This window comes from Hemitrygon akajei, chromosome 1 (assembly GCF_048418815.1).
Source record: "Hemitrygon akajei chromosome 1, sHemAka1.3, whole genome shotgun sequence".
Classification (NCBI taxonomy): Eukaryota; Metazoa; Chordata; class Chondrichthyes; order Myliobatiformes; family Dasyatidae; genus Hemitrygon; species Hemitrygon akajei.
The window spans coordinates 83,329,157-83,348,983 of record NC_133124.1 but is presented as its reverse complement, the minus strand read 5'-3'; the positions used below and the strand labels follow the sequence as shown (position 1 = coordinate 83,348,983).

The 19,827-nt window shown below is 38.9% G+C and overlaps 1 protein-coding gene across 3 annotated transcripts in view; it reads right to left on the bottom strand.

The window, feature by feature from the left end:
- Window positions 1-19,827, bottom strand: part of ldlrad4a (low density lipoprotein receptor class A domain containing 4a) — a 247,393-nt gene that overhangs the window by 214,756 nt on the left and 12,810 nt on the right. For 2 of the 3 annotated variants that reach the window (XM_073046752.1, XM_073046738.1), the window contains exon 2: window positions 5,171-5,560. Coding sequence is in view for 2 of the 3 variants with exons in the window: in XM_073046738.1 (XP_072902839.1) it covers window positions 5,171-5,210 (40 nt within the window). In the remaining variant the exon portion in view is untranslated. Of the gene's footprint in view, window positions 1-5,170; window positions 5,561-17,632; window positions 17,670-19,827 lie in introns of all 3 variants that reach the window. The other variant, XM_073046744.1, reaches the window with a different exon arrangement.

Below are 19,827 nucleotides of genomic sequence, written 5' to 3'. Positions count from 1 at the left end.
CTTTGCTTCTGCTTGCGGGAGGAGACAGAGGCTTCGGAGTTCTCATGGTTTTCTGTCATTCATTCTTTAGGAGTTCTGTTCTTTGTGGACATCTGCAAAGACTAAGTATTTCAGGTTGTACACTGTACACATTCTCTGATTATAAACAGAACACTTGAACCATTGAAGATTCCATAGTTAGAGGAATAGATATGAGATTCTGTGTACCTAATAGAGATACCTAAGTGGTATGGTGCCTCCCAGGTGCCAGGGTCAGGAATGTCTCAGATTCCAGTCCATGGCATTCCAAAGGGGGATGGTGAGCAGCTGTAAGTCTAGGCACATATTGGCACCAATGATATAGGTAGGAAAGGTGAGGAGGTCCTAAAGAGAGATTTTAGGGAGCAAGGTAGAAAGCTGAAAAGCAGGACCACAAGGGGAGTCAGCTCTGAACTGCTGCCTGTGCCACACACCAGTGAGGGTAAGGATAGGAGCACTTGACAGATAAATGTGTGGTTGAGGAACTGTGGCAGGGGGAGGAGGTTCAGATTTCTGGATCAGGGACCTCTTCTATGGAACATACAATCTGTACAAAAGAGACATGTGATGTCTGAACCCAAGGGGGACCAATATCCTTGTGGGCAGGTTTTCTAGACCTGTTTCGGAGGATTTAAACTAATTTGGCAGAGGTATAGGAACCGGAGTGATAGGGCTTAGGTTGGGGCAGTTGGTTTACAAACACAAGCAGTGTGTAGTGAGACCACTAGCACGGACAAGTTTATGATAGGGCAATATTTCAGTCAACAGGATGAACTGCAATGTAAAAGAGTGACAAAAATTGAAAAGGGTGATGAATATAGGACTATAGATGTTGTATTTGAATCCACACAGTATACAGAATAATGTAGATGAACTTGTAGCACAGTTAGAGGTTGGCAGTTATGACATTGTGGGCATCACTGAATTGTGGCTGAAAGAAGGTTATGGCTGGGAGCTTAATATCCAAGGATACACATTGTATCGAAAGAATGGCAGGTAGGCAGAGAGGGTGAAGTGGTTCTGTTGGTAAAAAATTTCTAAAATCCTTAGAAAGAAGTAATATAGGATCAGAAGGTGTAGAATATTTATGGGTGGAGCTGAGAAACTGGAAGGGTAAAGATTCTCTGATGGGAGTTATATATAGGGCTCCAAATAGCAGCAAAGGTGTGGGCTACAAATTACAACAGGAGATAGAAAAGGCATGTCAAAAGGGAAATGTTATGATAATTATGGGGCATTTCTATATGCAGGTAGATTGGGAAAATCAGATTGGTACTGGACCCCAAAAGGGGAAATTTGTAGAATGCTTACTAGATGGCTTTATAGAGCAGCTCATGGTTGAGCCCAGAATGGGTGTTGTGCAAAGAACCTAAATTGATTAGCGAGCTTAAGGCAAAGGAACCTTTAGGAGCCAGTGATCGTAACATGATGGAATTCACCCTGCAATTTGAGAGGGAGTAGCTAAAGTGAGATGTATCAGTATTACAGTGGAAATTGAAGGGAATTGCAGAGGCATGAGAGAAGACTTGGCCAAAGCCGATTGGAAGTGACACTAGACTAGCAGTGATGACAGCAGAGCAGCAATGGATAGAATTTCTGGGAACAATTCGGAAGGTGCAGGATATATACATCCCAAAGTAGTAGTAGTATTCTAACAACAGGATTATGCAAGTGTGGCTGACAAGAGAAGTCAAATCCAACATAAAAGCCAAAGAGAGGTTATATAATAGAGCAAAAAATAGAGGGAAATAGAGGATTTGGAAGATTTTAAAAATCAACAGGAGGCAATTAAAAAGTTAAAAAGAGGGAAAAGATGGAACATGAAGGTAAGCTAGCCAATAATATTAAAGAGGATACCAAAAGGGGTGGCTGAAGAGATTGTGGATGCATTAGTAATGATCTTCCAAGAGTCAATTGATTCTGGCATGGTTCTGGAGGACTGGAAAATTGCAAATGTCACTCCACTCTTCAAGAGGAGAGAGAGGCAGAAGAAAGAAAATTATAAGCCAGTTAGTCTGACCTCAGTGGTTGGGAAGATGTTCGAGTCAATTGTTAAGGATGTCATTTCAGGATACTTGGAGGCACATAATAAAATGGGCCGTAGTCAGCATGGTTTCCTCAAGGAAAAATCTTGCCTGACAAATCTGTTGGAACTCTTTGAAGAAATAATAAGCAGGAAAGACAAAGGAGAATTGGCAGATGTTGTATACTTGGATTTTTAGAAGGCCTTTGACAAGGTGCCGCACATTAGGGTGGTTGACAAGTTAAGAACCCATGGTATTACAGGAAAGATGCTAGCATGGATAGAGCATTAGCTGATTGGTAGGAGACAAAGAGTGGGAGCCTTTTCTGGTTGGCTGCCGGTGACTAGTAGTGTTCCATTGAAGTCTGTTTGGGACAGCTTCTTTTTATGTCATATGTCAATTATTAGGATGATGGAATTGATGGCTTTGTGGCCAAATTCGAGGATGATATGGAGGGGCAGGTTGTGTTGCGTAAGCAAGGAGGCTGCAGAAGGACTTAGATTAGGAGAATGGGCAAAGAAGCGGCAGATGGAATACAGTATTCAGTATAGCGTAAACTGTTTTCTAAATGGTGAGAAAATTCAAAAATCCGTGGTGCAAAGGGACTTGGGAGTCCCTTGTGCAAGATTCCCTAAAGGTTAGTTTGCAGTTTGAGTCAGTGATGAGGAAGGCAAATGCAATGTTAGCAATCATTTCAAGAGAACTAGAATATAAAAGTAAGAATGTAATGTTGAGGCTTTATAAGGCACCGGTAAGGCCTCACTTGGAATATTGTGAGATGTTTCGGGCCCCTTATTTGAGAAAGGATGTGCTGACACTGAAGAGAGTTCAAAGAAGGTTCACAAGAATGAATGAAAGGGATTGATGGCTCTTGGGCTGGACTCACTGGAATTTAGAAGAATAGGGATGGGGGGTGTCTCATTGAAACCTGTTAAATGTTGAAAGGCCTCAACAGAGTAGAGAGGATGTTGCCCTTAGTGGGGTCTAGGACCAAATGGCACAGACTCTGAATAGAGGGATGTCCATTTAGAATGGAGATGAAGAGGAATTTCTTTAGCTAGAGAGTGTTGAATGTGTAGAATTCATTGCCACAGGTGGCTGTGGAAGACAAGTCATTGAATATATTTAAGGTAAAGGTTTTTGATCTATTTGATTAGACAGGACATGAAAGGTTATGGGGAGAAGGCAGAAAATTGGGGCTAAGTGGGAAATAGATCAGCCATGATGAAATGATGGAGCAGATGCGATGGGCCAAATGGCCCAATTCTGCTCCTATATCTTAATGTCTTATGGAAGTGAATCTAAAATGTGCTTGTAGAGTGTGCTAAAAAAGCACAACAGGAAAACTCAACCAACAAAAATCTGCATGAATCACAAAACTAAAATTATAAATTGTGGCAGTATTGCACTGGTTAATTAATACAGTTAGAGTAGAAATAACCAACAAACAAATTTAAGAACAGGTAACAACAAATTGATGAAGTAATGGAGAAATAAGCACTATAAAACCATAAGTGACAAGTAAACCATATCAATCACACAGTGAATCATAAAACACCAGACAATTAACAAATTAATACATATATAATTGAATTAATACAGAAGCAAGTCTCTTGTGCAATAAATCAATGTAATTTCTACAAAAGCGAAATCGAAATATTAATGGGGAAGCAGGCACCCGGGAGTCAGTTAAGTAGTGAAGTAGGCATCAGTTAATCAATAAATCTAAACAAATGGAGTTGTGAGCTCACAAAAAATCAAAAGATTAATAAAATAATTGGCACTAGCAAATGAAATGAAGCAGCTAACACACAAGGTCTAATTATTAGAACTTTGTGCACCATGTAAACTAATGAAGCAGCAGCCACTTAAGATGAATACACACATGGGATCAGACACCAAGAATTGATAAAATCACTGGACAACAATTTCAAAGCTTGGATGATGGGGATCACTAGGCTGTGTGTGAGAAAAACAGATAGCTAAACATCAAGAAATTAGTATAGGCAAATGCCTGTAAGGTTCTGCATTTTATTACACATTTTCATCATGTTTATTTATTTTATTTACTTATTGAGATACACTGTGGAATAGGACCCTCTGGCTCTTTGAGCCATGCTGCTCAGCAACTCCTCATTTAACCCTAGCCTAATCATGGGACAATTTACAATGACCAATTAACCTACCAACCAGTAGGTCTTTAGACTTTGGGAAGAAACTGGACCACCCAGAGGAAACCCACACAGTCACAAGTAGAATGCACAAACTCTTTACAGACAGTGGTGGTATTGAACCCGGGTTACTGGCAAAGCATTGTGCTAACTCCTGCACTACCATGCCAACCATGAACAACACTTAAACATACAGTAAATAAACAAAATTAATGAATTTGAGAAATTGAGCACATAAATTTATTTTAATTTATTTTTTGTAAGTCTTATCTTCTATAATACAGCAGTGGTCGAGGCAGAAACGATAGGGTCTTTTAAGAGATTCCTGGATGGCTACATAGAACTTAGAAAAATAGAGGGCTATGGCTAATAATATTCTACATTTATATGGCTGAAAGTTTATGTCTTCACTGGGCTGCTTTCAAGACCATGTCTTATCTAACAGTTGAACCAGCAAATGGGATAACAAGTAGGTACATAATTAAATAAAATATAGCCTGCTGTCAGAATAAAATGTTAACATGTTCCTTTATTTTCCGGTAAACCAAAGAGTTTGCCATTTGGCTCAGTACATTTCTAATAGCTGTTATCACGAATTTTCCAATTAATTTTACTCACCAATTCTTTCACCATTTCCCTTAAATGTTTGCTTTTAACATAATTTTGTTTCATATAGGAGTAAGCCAACTCCAGACAAATCTTCGTTTAAATAAAATTATCATGTCCTTAATTTGCCAATTAACTGAATTCACATTATCTAGACATCACACATTTAGCAGATGAAACAGTTAGGCATGGATTATAGAGTCAAAGTGACTTTAAAATTCAAAAAAGAAACAAATGGCAATGAAATCTTATTTTTAAAATATTTTTTGCCCAGAAGAACAATCTAGAAAGACATTATTTGATGATCTCCCAATTGGAAATTTCCTACAGTAAATCTATATAAATACATACCTTTCAAAGCATTTGTGGCTTGAAAACCAGCTTCCTGCATACTGTTTTTCAAGCAATGCTTGGAATTCCAACTTCAACCTGCCCTTATTGGGCAAAACCAAGCAGGAAGCAGCCAGTATACTTCCACTGCAGGTCTTGACAGTCCATTTCTAAATGTAGCGTGTCTCATCTGCGAACAATCTTTAGAAGCAAATGCACAAATAAACAAAGTTCCAAACTGAAGTTTTGTAAGCAGTCAATTATCCACTAAATCACAAGAAGTTTGCTGTAGTCAATTTTGAAAGTCTCATTCCACAGATGCCCTTTCAAGAAGTTAGAGTCATTGTGTCTTCTCCAGGATTCATCCAGAAGCATTTTCCATTCCCATTCTATGTCGCTTAAGGCAAACTCCTGAAAAATTAGAAACAAACTTCTTTTCATTATCTATAGACATGAACACTAACTTGAGAGACATTTAGATTACAGAAACTTCAAAAAGAAGCAATTATAAATCTCAGAATGCTCCTCTTGTAGGATCTGGGAAGGTAGGGAGACCTCCAGCATCCCTGATAACTACACCTGCAAGAAGTGCAGCTTCTAACAGACCATGTTAAGAATTTGGAGCTGTAACTGGATGAATTCTGGATTATTCATGAGGCTGAAGGGTTGATAGACAGGACATACAAGGAAGTAGTTACACCCAAAGTGGAGGTAACTAGGTGACCATCAGGAGGGGGAAAGGGGATAAGCAGACAGTGCAGAATACTCCTGTAGCCATTCTGCTCAACAACAGGTATACTGCTTTATACTGTTGAGGGGAATGACCTGGCAGAGGAAAGCCACGGTAGTTAGTTCTCTAGCACTGAGTCTGGCTGTGTGGTTCAGAAGGGAAGGTGGGGGAGAAGAGATTTCTTGCAAAAGGGAATAATATCCCAGCCAGAAGGTTTCCCTGTGCTGCATGGTGCGGTTTAAACTAGATTTGCATGGGGATGGGAACCAAAGTGCCAGAACTGCTAGTGATTGTGGAGAAAGATGTTGTTAAGTGTACATACAAGGTCAGGAATCAAAATATCGAGCATGGTGGGACTGTATGTTCTGAGTCGCATGTACTTCAATGCAAGGAGTATTGTAGGAAAGGCAAGTGAGCTTAGGGCATGATCATCACGTGGAATTATGATATTGTAGCCATTAGAGAGCTTGATTGTGGTGGGGGGGGGGGGGACAGGACTGGGAGATCAGTGTTCCTGGGTTCAGTTATAAAGTTATAATATAGACATGATAGGGGCAATGCAAGTAAGCATTTTCCTCTGAGGTGAGGTGAGACTAGAATTAGATGTCATGGGTTAAGGGTGAAAGGTAAAATGTTTAAGTGGAACATGAGGGGAAACTTCTTCACTCAGAAGGTGGTGAGGGTGGTGAACAGAGTTACAAGCACAAACAGTGAATACAGGGCCAATTTTAACATTTCAGAGAAATTTGAATAGGTACATGGATGGGAGGGGGGTTGAGGGCTATGATTCAAGTGCAGGTCAATGGGACAAGACAAATTATTGGCTTGGCATGGACTAATTGTGCCAAAGAGCTTGTTCCTGTGCTGTAGTGTTCTATGAACTATAAAATCCTACATCATCTTGACCCACCTTATCCATGCTAATTATGATGCTTATCTATGTTAATTCCACTTCCCTCACTTGGCTTGTATCCACCTACATTTATCCTAAATAATTAACCAAAAATCTCTTAACCATCCTAATTACATCTGTCTTTCTATCTTATTCCTGATAACCACAACCCTTGGTGGGAAAAACATAAAGACCCATCCACCACTATCGCCTCCTATCACCAAGCCAATTCCGGATTTTAACATTTCTTGTGTCTTAACCTTCTGGATCAGACTATCGTATGTGACCTTGTCAAAAATCTTATCAGCTTCCAGCCTTTGGTTTGAATTGAGAGATATACTCTTTGTTCTGCACACTGAGATATGGTGAAGTCATACGTGCAGGAAATACAATTGAGGACAACTATGGAAGAAGGGAAGCCATGATTCAGGAAGGAAGACAACAGAACAGAAGGTGTCATGCAACAAATGTGACAGAAACAAAGAAACTAAGAAAACGAATGCCCTCCTTATTGACAAAGGATGAGAGGATACATAGTCGCCTGTGAGGAGTTTGTACGCTCTCTCCGTGACCACATGAGTTTCCACCCACAGTCAAAAGACATATTGGTTGTTAGGTTAATTGGTCATTGTAAACTGTCCCGTGATTAGGCCAGGATTAAATCCGAGGATTGCTGTTTACCGCGGCTCAAGGGGATGGAAGGGCCTGTTACGCGATGTATGTCAATAAATAAATAATAACTGTAAGCATGCTTGTTGAAGATATTAGTGTCTTGTTTATCTCCTGAGATAGAAGCAGATAAACCCAGAGAGGGAAGAGAAATGTCTGAGAAAAACAATGTAGAGTACGGTGAAAATCAGCAGCAAAAGTGATGAAATTTGAGTTTTGTATGGGTGCCATATACAGCATCACTGCAACATTACTGTACTACAGTTTTAAATGCCCATTACCAACACATTTCACCTACTGGGTCTCCTCTCCTTTCTGTTCTCATCTGCCCACCACCTCCATGTCCTGATGAAGGGTCTCGGCCCAAAACGTCGACAGCGCTTCTCCCTATAGATGCTGCCTAGCCTGCTGTGTTCTACCAGCATTTTGTGTGTGTTGTTTAAATTTCCAGCATCTGCAGATTTCCTCGTGTTTGCACCACCTCCATTATTTGGTTTACTGCTCCATCTTCCCTTCCTATCAGATTCCATCATCTGTAGCCCTTTGTTACCTCTATCTGTTATCTCCCAACCTGAATTGCTAATTCCATTCTTCTATCCACCATCTGCCTATTACTTATCCTTACTTGCCAGCTCTTGCTTCACCCCTTCCCCTCACCTCATTATACTGGATAGCTCCCTTCCATTTTAGTCCAGATGACTGAAAATATCAACTATTTTCTCCCTTCTCAGAAGACACCTTACCTGCTGATTCCAGCATCTGTAGTGTCTCATGTCTCCAAACTAATTGGAATGATCAGTAATGTTTTTGACACAGTGAATTACGTACATTTTGCCTTCTAAAAGTAAATTTTCTCTTCCTTTAAAACTTTATTTATTCTCAGGACTATACTTACTCTCCTTACTCATTCTTAAATCATTTTCACTCCAGTTCTACAATTTTTGATGCAAGGAGATAGAAATTGCTTGTCTTATTCCAGAACTGGTTCACCAGTCTGCACAACTTCAATGAATACTGTTCTAGTTTAAACTCCAGTGTTGTCAAGTTGAAGTTCATTATCATGTACACGCATACCCAGGGTATAAACAGACAGACAGACATACTTTATTGATCCCGAGGGAAATTGGGTTTCGTTACAGCTGCACCAACCAAGAATAGTGAAGAAATATAGCAATATAAAACCATCAACCATAAATGAAGAAAACTTGCCCCAGAGACATCATAGCATTACTTTCTTTAATAGTAACTGCCGTTACTGCGTAAACCCAATTATGTTTTGAGCTTTTTGTCCAAGAAGCTCCTTCCACAACTAAGCAATGATCATCTGCAGGTTTGTGGGTAACAAATCAGCACAGAGATGCTCCAATATTATAAAAATGAGTAAGAGCAATTTAAAAAATTTATGTTGTCCTACATTAATATCAATTACCAACCTGTCTACACAGTCTTGAGTCTTTAAACATTATCTCCTACTCTAACTGTGAGCCAGGACTTGTCTCATCAACAAATTTGTTCATTCATACCAATACATACCAAAGAGTCATTCACAATACAGTGATGGTCTCAGAAATGATAATTCTCAAACACCAGAGCAATTTGCATTTATGGCCTTTACTTACCAAGTCATCTAGTCAATTTGTATAATAAACCACACTGCTTACCTTTATTTATTGCCCTCTTGACTGGATGGGAAAGTTCTTAACAGAGCTGCAGAAATAGTATCACAAATGCTAATTCAGATACCTTAATTTAATTTTGCAATAAGCTAGTGAACCCAAGAATTTCATGTCATGTTCCAATGTAAACAAATAATGTAAATTAAATTACAAATAGTCATAAAGTACTACAGCACAGAAACAGGTCCCTTCACATGGTTAGAGCATTGGTTGATTGGTAGGAGGCAGCGAGTGGAAATAAAAGACTCTTTTTCTGGTTGGCTGCCAGTGACTAGTGGTGATCCGCAGGGGTCAGTGTTGAGACCACTTTCTTTTGTGCTTTTTATCAATGACTTAAATGATAGAACAAATAGCTTTGTTGCCAAGGTTGCAGATAATACAAAGATTGGTGGAGGGGCAGGTAGTGTTGAGGAAACAGGTAAGTTGCAGAAGGCCTTAGACAGATTAGAAGAATGGGCAAGAGACTGGCAAATGAAATACAGTGTTGGAAAATGCATGGTCATGTACTTTAGTAGTAGAAATAAATGTGCGAACTATTTTTTAAACAAGGAGAAAATCCAAAAATCTGACTTGGGAGTCCTTGTGCAGAACACCCTAAAGGCTAACTTGCAGGTAGAATCAGTGGTGAGGAAGGCAAATGCAATGTTAGTGTTCATTTCAATAGGTCTAGAATTCAAGAGCAGGGATGTGATGCTAAGGCTTTATAAGGTACTGGTGAAGCCTCACCTTGAGTATTGTGAACAGGTTTGGGCTCCTCATCTTAGAAAAGATATGCTGGCATTGGAAAGGGTTCAATGGAATTTAACAAGGATGATACCAGGAATGAAAGTGAATGAAATGAATGAGGCATTGATCGTGTGGATAGTCAGAGGCTTTTTCCCAGGGCTGAAATGGCTAACACAAGAGGGTATATTTAACACAAGAGGGCTCATTTTTAAGGTGCTTAGAAGTAGGTACAGAATAGGTACAGTAGGTCAGGTGTAAATTTTTTTTACGCAGAGTGGTGAGTGCATGGAATGGGCTGCCGGCGACTGTGGTGGAGTGGGATACAGTAGGGTCTTTCAAGAGACTCTGGATAGATACATGGAGCTTAGAAAAATAGTGGGCTGTGGGTAACCCTAGGTAATTTCTAAAGTAAGTACATGTTCCGCACACCATTGTGGGCCAAAGGACCTGTATTGTGGTGTAGGGTTTCTATGAAAGGGTTATACAAGGAATGTTTGATGGCTCTGGGTCTGTACTCACTGGAATTTAGAAGGATGAAGGGGAATCTCATTGAAACCGTTCAAATTTTGAAAGGCCTAGCCAGAGCAAATGTGGAAAGAACGTTTCCCATGGTGAGGGAGTCGAGGACAAAAGGGCAAAGCCTCAGGATAGAGGGGCATCCATTTAAAATAGAGATGCATGGAAATTTCTTTAGCCAGAGGGCAGAGAATTTGTGGAATTTATTACCACAGGTAGCAGTGGAGGCCAGGTCATAGGGCGTATTTAAGGCAGATCGGTTCTTGATTTTACATGGCATCAAAGGTTACGGGAGAAGGCTGGGGAGTGGGGCTGAGGAGGGAAAAAAAGGATCAGTCATGATTGAGTGGCAGAACAGACTTGACGGGCCAAATGGCCTAATTCTGCTCCTTTGTCTTATGGTCTAAATACTTTGGAAAAAACAATAAGGAACAGGCCCTTTTAAAATATTATATTGTTTAATGAGGAAAGATCAACTGATGATCTGCCATTAAATAGGCCTTCATGGAATAAATATGATGGAATTTTATACACAAATCAAAAATAAGTGGATTCAATCTGAAAAAAGCAAACTATGAAGGCATGAGGCACAAGATGATTATGTAAAAGTGGCTAACATTATGTATAGCTTCCAAGTAATACAATATATACTTTAAAAGCAAGTAAAGTCCACAATTATAGGAGACTTGAGGACTTTTTTTTCATCCAGAGAATGGTCAAAATCTGAATTACACAAGGGGTCAGTAGTGATTGATTCTCTCACAATATTTAAATACTTAAATGAGCCATGACATAGAAGACTACAGCCAAATGCTGTGAAATGTGATTTATATAGATATTTGATGGCCACCAGAGACAAGGTGAGCTGAATGATTCTATCAGTAATAAAATGCACCAGACATGGCTATCAAAAGATGTTTAAAATTGCATTAGATTAAAGGAAAGGTTTATGATTAAACTTTATTAAAACAGCTGTAGATGACTGTGTCTCCACAAAATCGTTCAAGATTTATCCTAATCAGAAGCACTAGATGAACTATGAAATCTGGAATTTGTTGAGAGCCAGATCAGAGCCATTCAAGTCTGGAGATCAAGAATGCTACAGACAGTGGTGGGTATATGGAATGAGCTGCCAGAGAAGGTTATAGAGGTGAGCAAAATTACACTGTTTAAAAGATAATCTATTACTCTACTACATTCATTGTTCACAATGTTGTGACGGAGCACCTGTGATCAGTCAACAGAGATGATCCTGAGCTTCCTGTGCTTGACACTTTAATTCCGAATCCCACTCCTACTGCAACCTGTCTGAAGCCTTCTCCACATCAGATTCCCAACAAACACCAACAAACTTTATGTTGTCCTGAACTGCCAACCATTATTTGAGCAGAAATTTCCTCTAACTAAATATAACAATGATGAAAACCAGTTTCCTCATACTCTCAAATTGGATTCACTGTAGGCCATTTGGCTCTTGGAGTCTGCTCTACTATTTGATAAGATGATGGCTAATGCAATTATAATAGCAATTTCATTTTTTCCATCTACCCTTGGTAAATTTGCAAAAAACACCCTCCCCTCCTCCCCCCGCCCCAATACACACATCAAATGCATAAAAAGAATCCCTCTATCTTTACTTTAAAAATAAGCAGTAATTCTGCTTTCATTATCCTAGGAAGTTCCAAATACTTATTAAAAAAAATCACTATCTTTATTAGGCAATCCCCAAATCCAGATTTCCTCACACAAGGAAACAGTCTCTCCTTATCTACCATGAAAGAACACTACCAATCTCAGTTCCTGCTGCAATCTCTATTTGCTAGACAACACTTGCAACCTTCTTCCCAGCAAATGCTCAAGGTCAGTCTGGATTGTTCTTTATTTTGATATCATATCCAACTCCATGCTAAGATTCTGAGCATATATCGATACCTGTCGCAAAGATGGCAATTTTCCAGACAAGAACACCTGACTCCAACCTGCTTCACTTCACTTGCTGAAACCTTCCTGCATACATCTACCATCACTGAAACTGAACACAGTCCTGGAGACCTCTCCATTTTCTATCCTCTTTCTAAAGGAGCGTTGGACAAGCAACGTTCTACCTGCCATGAGGACCCCATTAGCAATAACCTGTGTTAAGTGATCTATCTTTCTCAACCAAGACCCAACCAGCTGCTTCATCATTGTTGTTTCACGGTGGTACCTTTTCTTTCTATGTTGTTTCTATTCTGACACCATTTACATAGAGTGGCAAATGGTAAACTTCAAAAGATCTATATTATTTTGGTTATTCAATGTGAGAGAAAAGCATAGGTTCATACCCACAGTTCTTAAATGCATAAATTCAGGAAGCAAAGCTAGCACTTATTGCATACTTTTAGGACAGCTGCAGTATGTGTGATGAAAAGAAGGTGAAGGTAATCTAAATGTTGAGGATGATTTAAATCTAATGACAAAGGTAGACTGCTTATTTACTCAACAACTTAATCTTGACAACTTATTTACTCAAGGCAGTGCAGAGAAGGTTCACTAGGTTAATTCCGGGGATGGGTGGGTTGATGTATGATGAGAGGTTGAGTAGATTGGGACTCTACTCATTGGAGTTCCGAAGAATGAGAGGCGATCTTATTGAAACATGTAAGATTGTGAAGGGGCTTGATCGGGTGGATGCAGGGAGAATGTTCCCAATGATGGGTGAAACTAGGACTAGGGGGCATAATCTTAAAATAAGGGGATGCCGTTCCAGGACTGAGATGCGGAGAAATTTCTTCACTCAGAGGGTAGTGGGGCTGTGGAATTTACTGCCCCAGAGAGCTGTGGAAGCTACTACACTCAATAAATTCAAAACGGAGATAGACATTTTCCTGGATAAAAATGGCATTAGGGGATACGGTGAGCGAGCAGGTAAGTGGACATGAGGCTAGGTTTAGATCAGCCATGTGATCTCCTGGACCAGTTTTCGATAGCCTGGATGGGTCGGAGAGGAATTTTCCAGATTTTTTCTCCTCAATTGGCAACTCGGTTTTTTTCCCCCGGGTGATCACATGGGTTTGGGCGGGATGAATAATAAAATAAAATGGGCGGCATGGTGCCCTGTTGGTTGGCACTGTTGCCTTGTGGGATTTGGTGAAAACTAGAGTTAAGATTGGATCAGCCATGATCTTGTTGAATAGCGGAGCAGGCTTGAGGGGCTGATTGGCCTACTCCTGCTCCTATCTCTTATGTTCTTATGTTCTTAAATCACAAAACATGAAGGGTAACATCCAGATTGTAATACAGTGGATTCCATTTAATCAGGGCAGTCATTTATTTGGGACAACTCTTAAAGGACAAAAACTGAGAAAATTGCCAGGATTCCCTTCATTTATTGGGGACACCATACCACTTAAATGGGCTAGGAGATTATTGCTGAGGTTTCTAACTAACATGAGATGCATGTACCTGTGTGGCCGTAAGACACTAGACCCTGCTGAGAGTGAGCAGTTTGTAAATAGCACCAGTTGTGTGCACTTGTATTCAAAATGCTGTGATTTGTGTCACTGATTGCAGATGAGAAATAAGCAGTAAGGCAATTCAGAACTGTTTTGCTCCTGCAGTTCCAAGCATTTAGGCTTGAGATGCCAGAAATAGCCGGGAGTGAAAATTAAACAATTTAACTACTTCAACAAGTTTGGAACTACAAAGAATCTGAAGACATTGACAACCATGGATAATAAACATTTTGCTTCCTGAATACTTTTGGGTGTAGCTTATGGATTTTGGGCTGCTGATCATGAAAATCATCATGAAATTTCCCTATCATGCAATTTTTTTAAAAATTGCCTATATATGTTTATTTCAATTCATAATTCAAGTCAATTAAAATGTTGCCAACAATGTAAGCTGAAAAGCTTTCTAGCTTGTCCATGCTTAGGCAGGGCAGATGCTGCATGGAGGACAGGTTTTAGAAAGATTATAAAAGCATCACACACATACCGTTCTATGCATTGCATTTACATGTTTATCAGTTTGCAATCACATTGATATGCATGCTCTACATCATATATGTCAAACTCAAGGCCCGCGGGCCAAATCCGGCCCGCGGTGGAACTATCTTTTGCCCACGAGATAATATCTAATTACTATTAAAGCTGGCCCCAGTAATCGAAGCGTCTATGGCGTATGATATGGCTAATGCTGAGTTTATTCAGGTACCAGGTTTTCAGGGTTTTTAGTGTTTATTCAGCAGTCTTGCTCGGCAGTCTTCTTCATAAGAAACAGAATTTGTAAAGTGAAACACTTCGTAGTTATAGCAGAGACTGAGACACATGAGAGCAGGCTGAAAAAACGGAGGCAACGAAAGCTGCGTTCGCACGCGTCCGACTGATCCGGCCCGCATGAAGCTGCATTTTGCTCAATCCGGCCCGTGACCTAAAATGAGTTTGACACCCCTGCTCTACATGAATAGCATATTGTATGTACTCATTATAATAAAGTAATAGTATTTTCAGGAGTATTTGTGATAGCAAAATGTCTTGCCAATCTTGTAACAGTGTGATGCTTTCTGTTATATTTGTGGCAAGTATGCATTTAAATCTCAAAGACAGAGCATGGCTCCAGTTATTAAGAAAGCCTACGAGCTCTACTTTGGGTGTAAATTTGGCAACCAAGACAAAGCCTGGGCTCCTCAAATTTGTTGCTCAACATGTGCTGTCAATCTTAGAGTCTGGCTCAGAGGTACTCGGAAGTCAATGCCATTTGCAGTCCTGATTATATGGTGAGAGCAGAAGGATGATGAGACAGACTGCTTCTTCTGTCTGACCAGTGTGTATGGTTTCTCTGCTAATAACAACAAATCCATTGATTACCCCAATGACACTTCTGCCAAGAGACCTGTGCCACATGATGATAGTCTTCCAGTACCGAAGACACCAGAAACATGGAGTCGAGAGGAGGCAGACGAAGATACACGAACCAGGAATAGAAAATGACAACAATACTAACCGATAGACTTTGAACCCTTTATGTTGAGTAAGCCTCATCTGATAACTCAATCTGAGTTAAATGACCTGGTCAGAGACTTTGGTTTGTCAAAAACAAGAACAGAATTATCGGGTCCAAGACTGCAAGGATGAAATCTGCTATCACCAGGCACAAAACTTGCCATCTTTTGCAGCTACTAAAAAGATATGACATAATTCTTTGGTCAGGTGATAATCTGTGTTTCTGCACTGACATTGGTGGGCTTTTGACTTCTTTGGGTTGCCAGCATGACCCACAACAATGTCATATTTTTATTGATTCTTCAGTGTTAAACCTGAAAGCTATGCTGCTACACAACAGCAATGTCCACCCTTCAATACTAATTGTCTATGCGGTACACATGAAAAAAAAACACTACTGAAATTTGGAAGTTTTGTTGAAACACATACAGTACAGCAACTACAACTCGGACATCTGTGATGATCTGAAAGTAGCAGCATTGCTACTAGCGGTACAGCTCGCATACACCAAGTACTGTTGTTTCATTTGCAAATCGGACAGCAGTGCTAAAGAACCTCTTTACAATAAAAAGAATTGGCCACTCCATAATCAGAAAAGTGTGGCGCATGATCCACTTGTAGACCCAACGAAGATATTTTTGCATCCTCTTCATATTAAACTGAGGATTATAAAAACTTTGTGAAGGCGATGAATAAGGAAGTTGAAGGATTTCAATATTTAAGACAGATGATTCCCAGAATAACTGATGCCAAGATTAAGGAAGGCAGTTTTGTTGGTCCACAAGTCAAACAGATCACCAATGACAGGCATTTCAAAGTACTTCTAATGGGACCGGAGAAAATTGTAGGGAAGGCATTCAAGGATGTTATTGAAAATTTTCTTGGCAACTAGAGCACCAAGCTGTATGAAGCTGGTTGACAAATTGCTTCAAGCATACAAAACCATGAAGTGATGAAGTGTAACGTGTCACTGAAGAATTATTCCCTGCATTCCCATTTAAACATCTTCCATGCAAATCTTGGTGCTATCGGTAATAAGCATGGTGAAAGGTTTCATTAGGACACTGCAGTCATGGAGAAACAGTATCAGGTCAACTGGAATCCATCACACACTTAGTGAGAATCCTCAGACACTGAGTACAAACAAAAATCATCAAAAAAACATTTTAACTTAGTTGAACTATTGCAAACCATCAGCACTGTTATGCAATTAAATGCATTATATTCAATAAACGTTAATTCCATGTTTCTCCAGATGCCTACTTGATACAAGTAGTCTGAAATTGTATTTGTGTTCAGCTTTAAAAGGGTCTATCATAACAACAAAAGAATTCTGAGGAAGCAACACTTTCAAAATAATTTGCTGTCCAATGCAATCATATTGAATGTGACAATGAAAATGAAGATTTGATGGATACAATCATCAAAAGCACTGTATGAAGGCAGTTCATTATCTATTCTAGGTGTCTGTGCTAATTTTGTTAATTTACATTGTATACTGGATTAATTCTTCCATCAACAACTATTAGGAACTATTACACAGTTTCATAGTATTATAGTAGTATTTATAGTGTTCTAATTTGCTCTGTATTTCATTTAAATACATAATTTGTTACTCAGTTAAGAAGTAGCTTGCCTTTTTTTATTTACCTTTTTAACTATTTCCATGAAACTTCGGCTAATTGGTGCAGGTGCTTAATTGGACCAAAATACACTGGTCCCGATGTGTCCCTATGCACTGTATAGGTGCCAGAGGTTTCTGATTTGGGAGCCAGCACTAATGATTTGGGAAGTGAAAATTGGCATTTGCAGAAAGTGAATGTTAAGTCTGAAGACACAATGCCAAACCACAGGTTGTTTTACTCTGGTGTCAAGCTTCTTGGTTGTTACAGAGACAGAATTCGCTGCAGGTACTGAACCTAGAGTGAAGAAACAAACTACTGTAGAGACTCAGCAGGTCACACATTATGGAGGCAGGAATTGATGCAGGGTCTTGACCCAAAATGTCAACTATCCCTCAGCCTCCACACTTGTTGCCTAACCTGTTGAGTTCCTTCAGCAGTTTGTTTTTTCATTGATTGTTATGGGAGTTGTATCTTCCCTAGCAATTGAAAAGTATTATTTTTTTCTTCATATTCCCTACTTCTCTTTATAATGGTTCCAAATTTAAAAAAGAATTATGTTAAGCATAAAGGTGACAATCGTGGGGGAAAAAATAAATCATTAAAACAATTGGATCTCATTTACAAGGTTAAAAGCAACATTTATAAAAGCTTGGAACTCACTTACAGAACAAGTACCGTACTTTCCTTCTTCAAGCAATATCCTTAAAGGTACAAAAGAATTAAAATTTGCTCTTTGTAATATATAATCATTTTACAATAATTGAAGATAAAATTCCTACTTAAAACAAATAATGAAAAAAGCAAATTATTTTCTTCAAATGTAAACTTTTTTCCCTGAAATATGTGCATTGTCAAAACTGAATGTTGTCATTTGAGATTGGGACTGAAATAAAATTCAAAATGACATAAAACTGGTTAATAAAATGTTGAAGAACTAATTAAATGACAAATGGCACCATTTTAAAATTCACTTTTTAAACATTTTGTATTAAACATTTAATATTTTCCACTGTATGAGATCAGACAATAAGGTTATGCTTATTATTAAATTACCAACTCTCCAGAAAGGATGCCACAGTCAATCAGCTTTACTAAATATTATGTAACGCCCTGGTTAAGATCTTACTGCAATGCTGTAAGCATTTCATTTCAGCAGTTCTACAAGAGCAGTTTGTTCTGCTTTTAGCTTGTTTGGGTTTGAGCTGAGATAAAAGGCTTGTTGTTCAACTTAGGAATGTGGTGTCAGCCATTCAGGATGGTAGAATTGTGAGAAGGTTCTAGAGAATGCTGGGGGAAAAGGTCTTAGTTGGCAGCAGCTGTGAGAAGACAGGAAGGAAGATGGTGCAGGATGCTGCCCCGTTGCACAAGGTGCTTTGTGCAAATGAATGGCTTTGAGGAGGAAGGACCAATACTCCCATGGGAGAGCCCTTTTGTTCAAGATGGATTTTGAGCGACTTTCAGAAGGTAGTGTGCGCTTTCACACAGACCGAGGGTCCAGCGCGTGATTTACAGACATGTTCAAGATTTGAGCTCCACTGTGCACATGTGACTATTCAAGTATAATGGGCCCTTTTTGTTTTTTCTCTATCTTTCCTTTAATAACTGTTTGCTTAAGTTAACATTCTTAAATATACTTCTGATTAACTGAATAACGATCTGTTATTTCTTGCCGTCTAGCAATTGCCAGGACAGTAAATCACACAGCATTCACACAAACCAGGGTTTGGGTGGGCGAGACACCTCAACCTCACAGATTTGGCAGGACCAAAGTTATATACACCCTACGTGTATGAAGCTTGAGAAAGGTGAGTTTCTCGCTGTGGAATCCAGTGGCGAGGCCTAATGAGCCACATTTCCAGAAACACCCAGTAAAAGGGAGTTCAATTAAATCAACATATGTTGTGAAATGGCAAAATGTGAAGTCGTCAACTAACTTTAAAATATCTTGTAACATTTTCTGTAAAGTATTTTTGGAAAGGGAACTGAGATTTGGTTGTCACTAATTTACTGAATATGTGATGTGTAGTACTTGCATTCTGTTAACATTACTCTTGTTGAAGTACTCTCAATTACACATCTTTCTTTATCAACCTTTTTATTAATTAAAAAAGAGTACATATATATAAACAAGAGAAGAATTATCTCAAATATCTATATCAATAACAATCCATACAAAAGGTAAAATAAACATTATCAAGATCATACATAGTATAATCTAATAGTGTGTAATAAGGAATAAGATAATCGATTCTCCTCTTATCATTCCAAGAAAAGAAGAAAAAACAAAGAAACTTTTATAATTTTAATAAACATTAAAAAACCCCACTAAACAAAAAAAAAGAGAAAAAAAAGAACTGGGCAGCTCAATCACATCTTATCAAAATACAGAGCCACAATACTCTCAAGAACTCAGTGAATTCAACAAATATTTTAAATTCTGTTTCATAACTTGATTATACCCAAGAATTGACCTAAATTGCGATATTGTAGAAAATGCAAATTCAGCAATATTGGGACTCTTCTGAATGGTTTATTTTTTCAGGATCACTGTTGGGCATCTCTGCAACTTTCATTCTAGGTTACCCAACCCCAGACACTATACAGTACTCACCTGTTTCCCATGAGACACCATGAACCAAACTAAGTGCTTCTCTGGATTGAAACAATGAATTGTTTTGCACCAAGTGACATGTATTGCAAACAAAATCAATAGTTACTTGGGCAAAACTCTCTGGAATAACACAAACTTTGATGTTTCAGCAAGGTATTTTAAAATTTATTATTTAGTTTAAGTTATTTTACCCCAACAAATGAACATACCTAATGACATATGAAAGTTACCACAATCAATAGAAATAA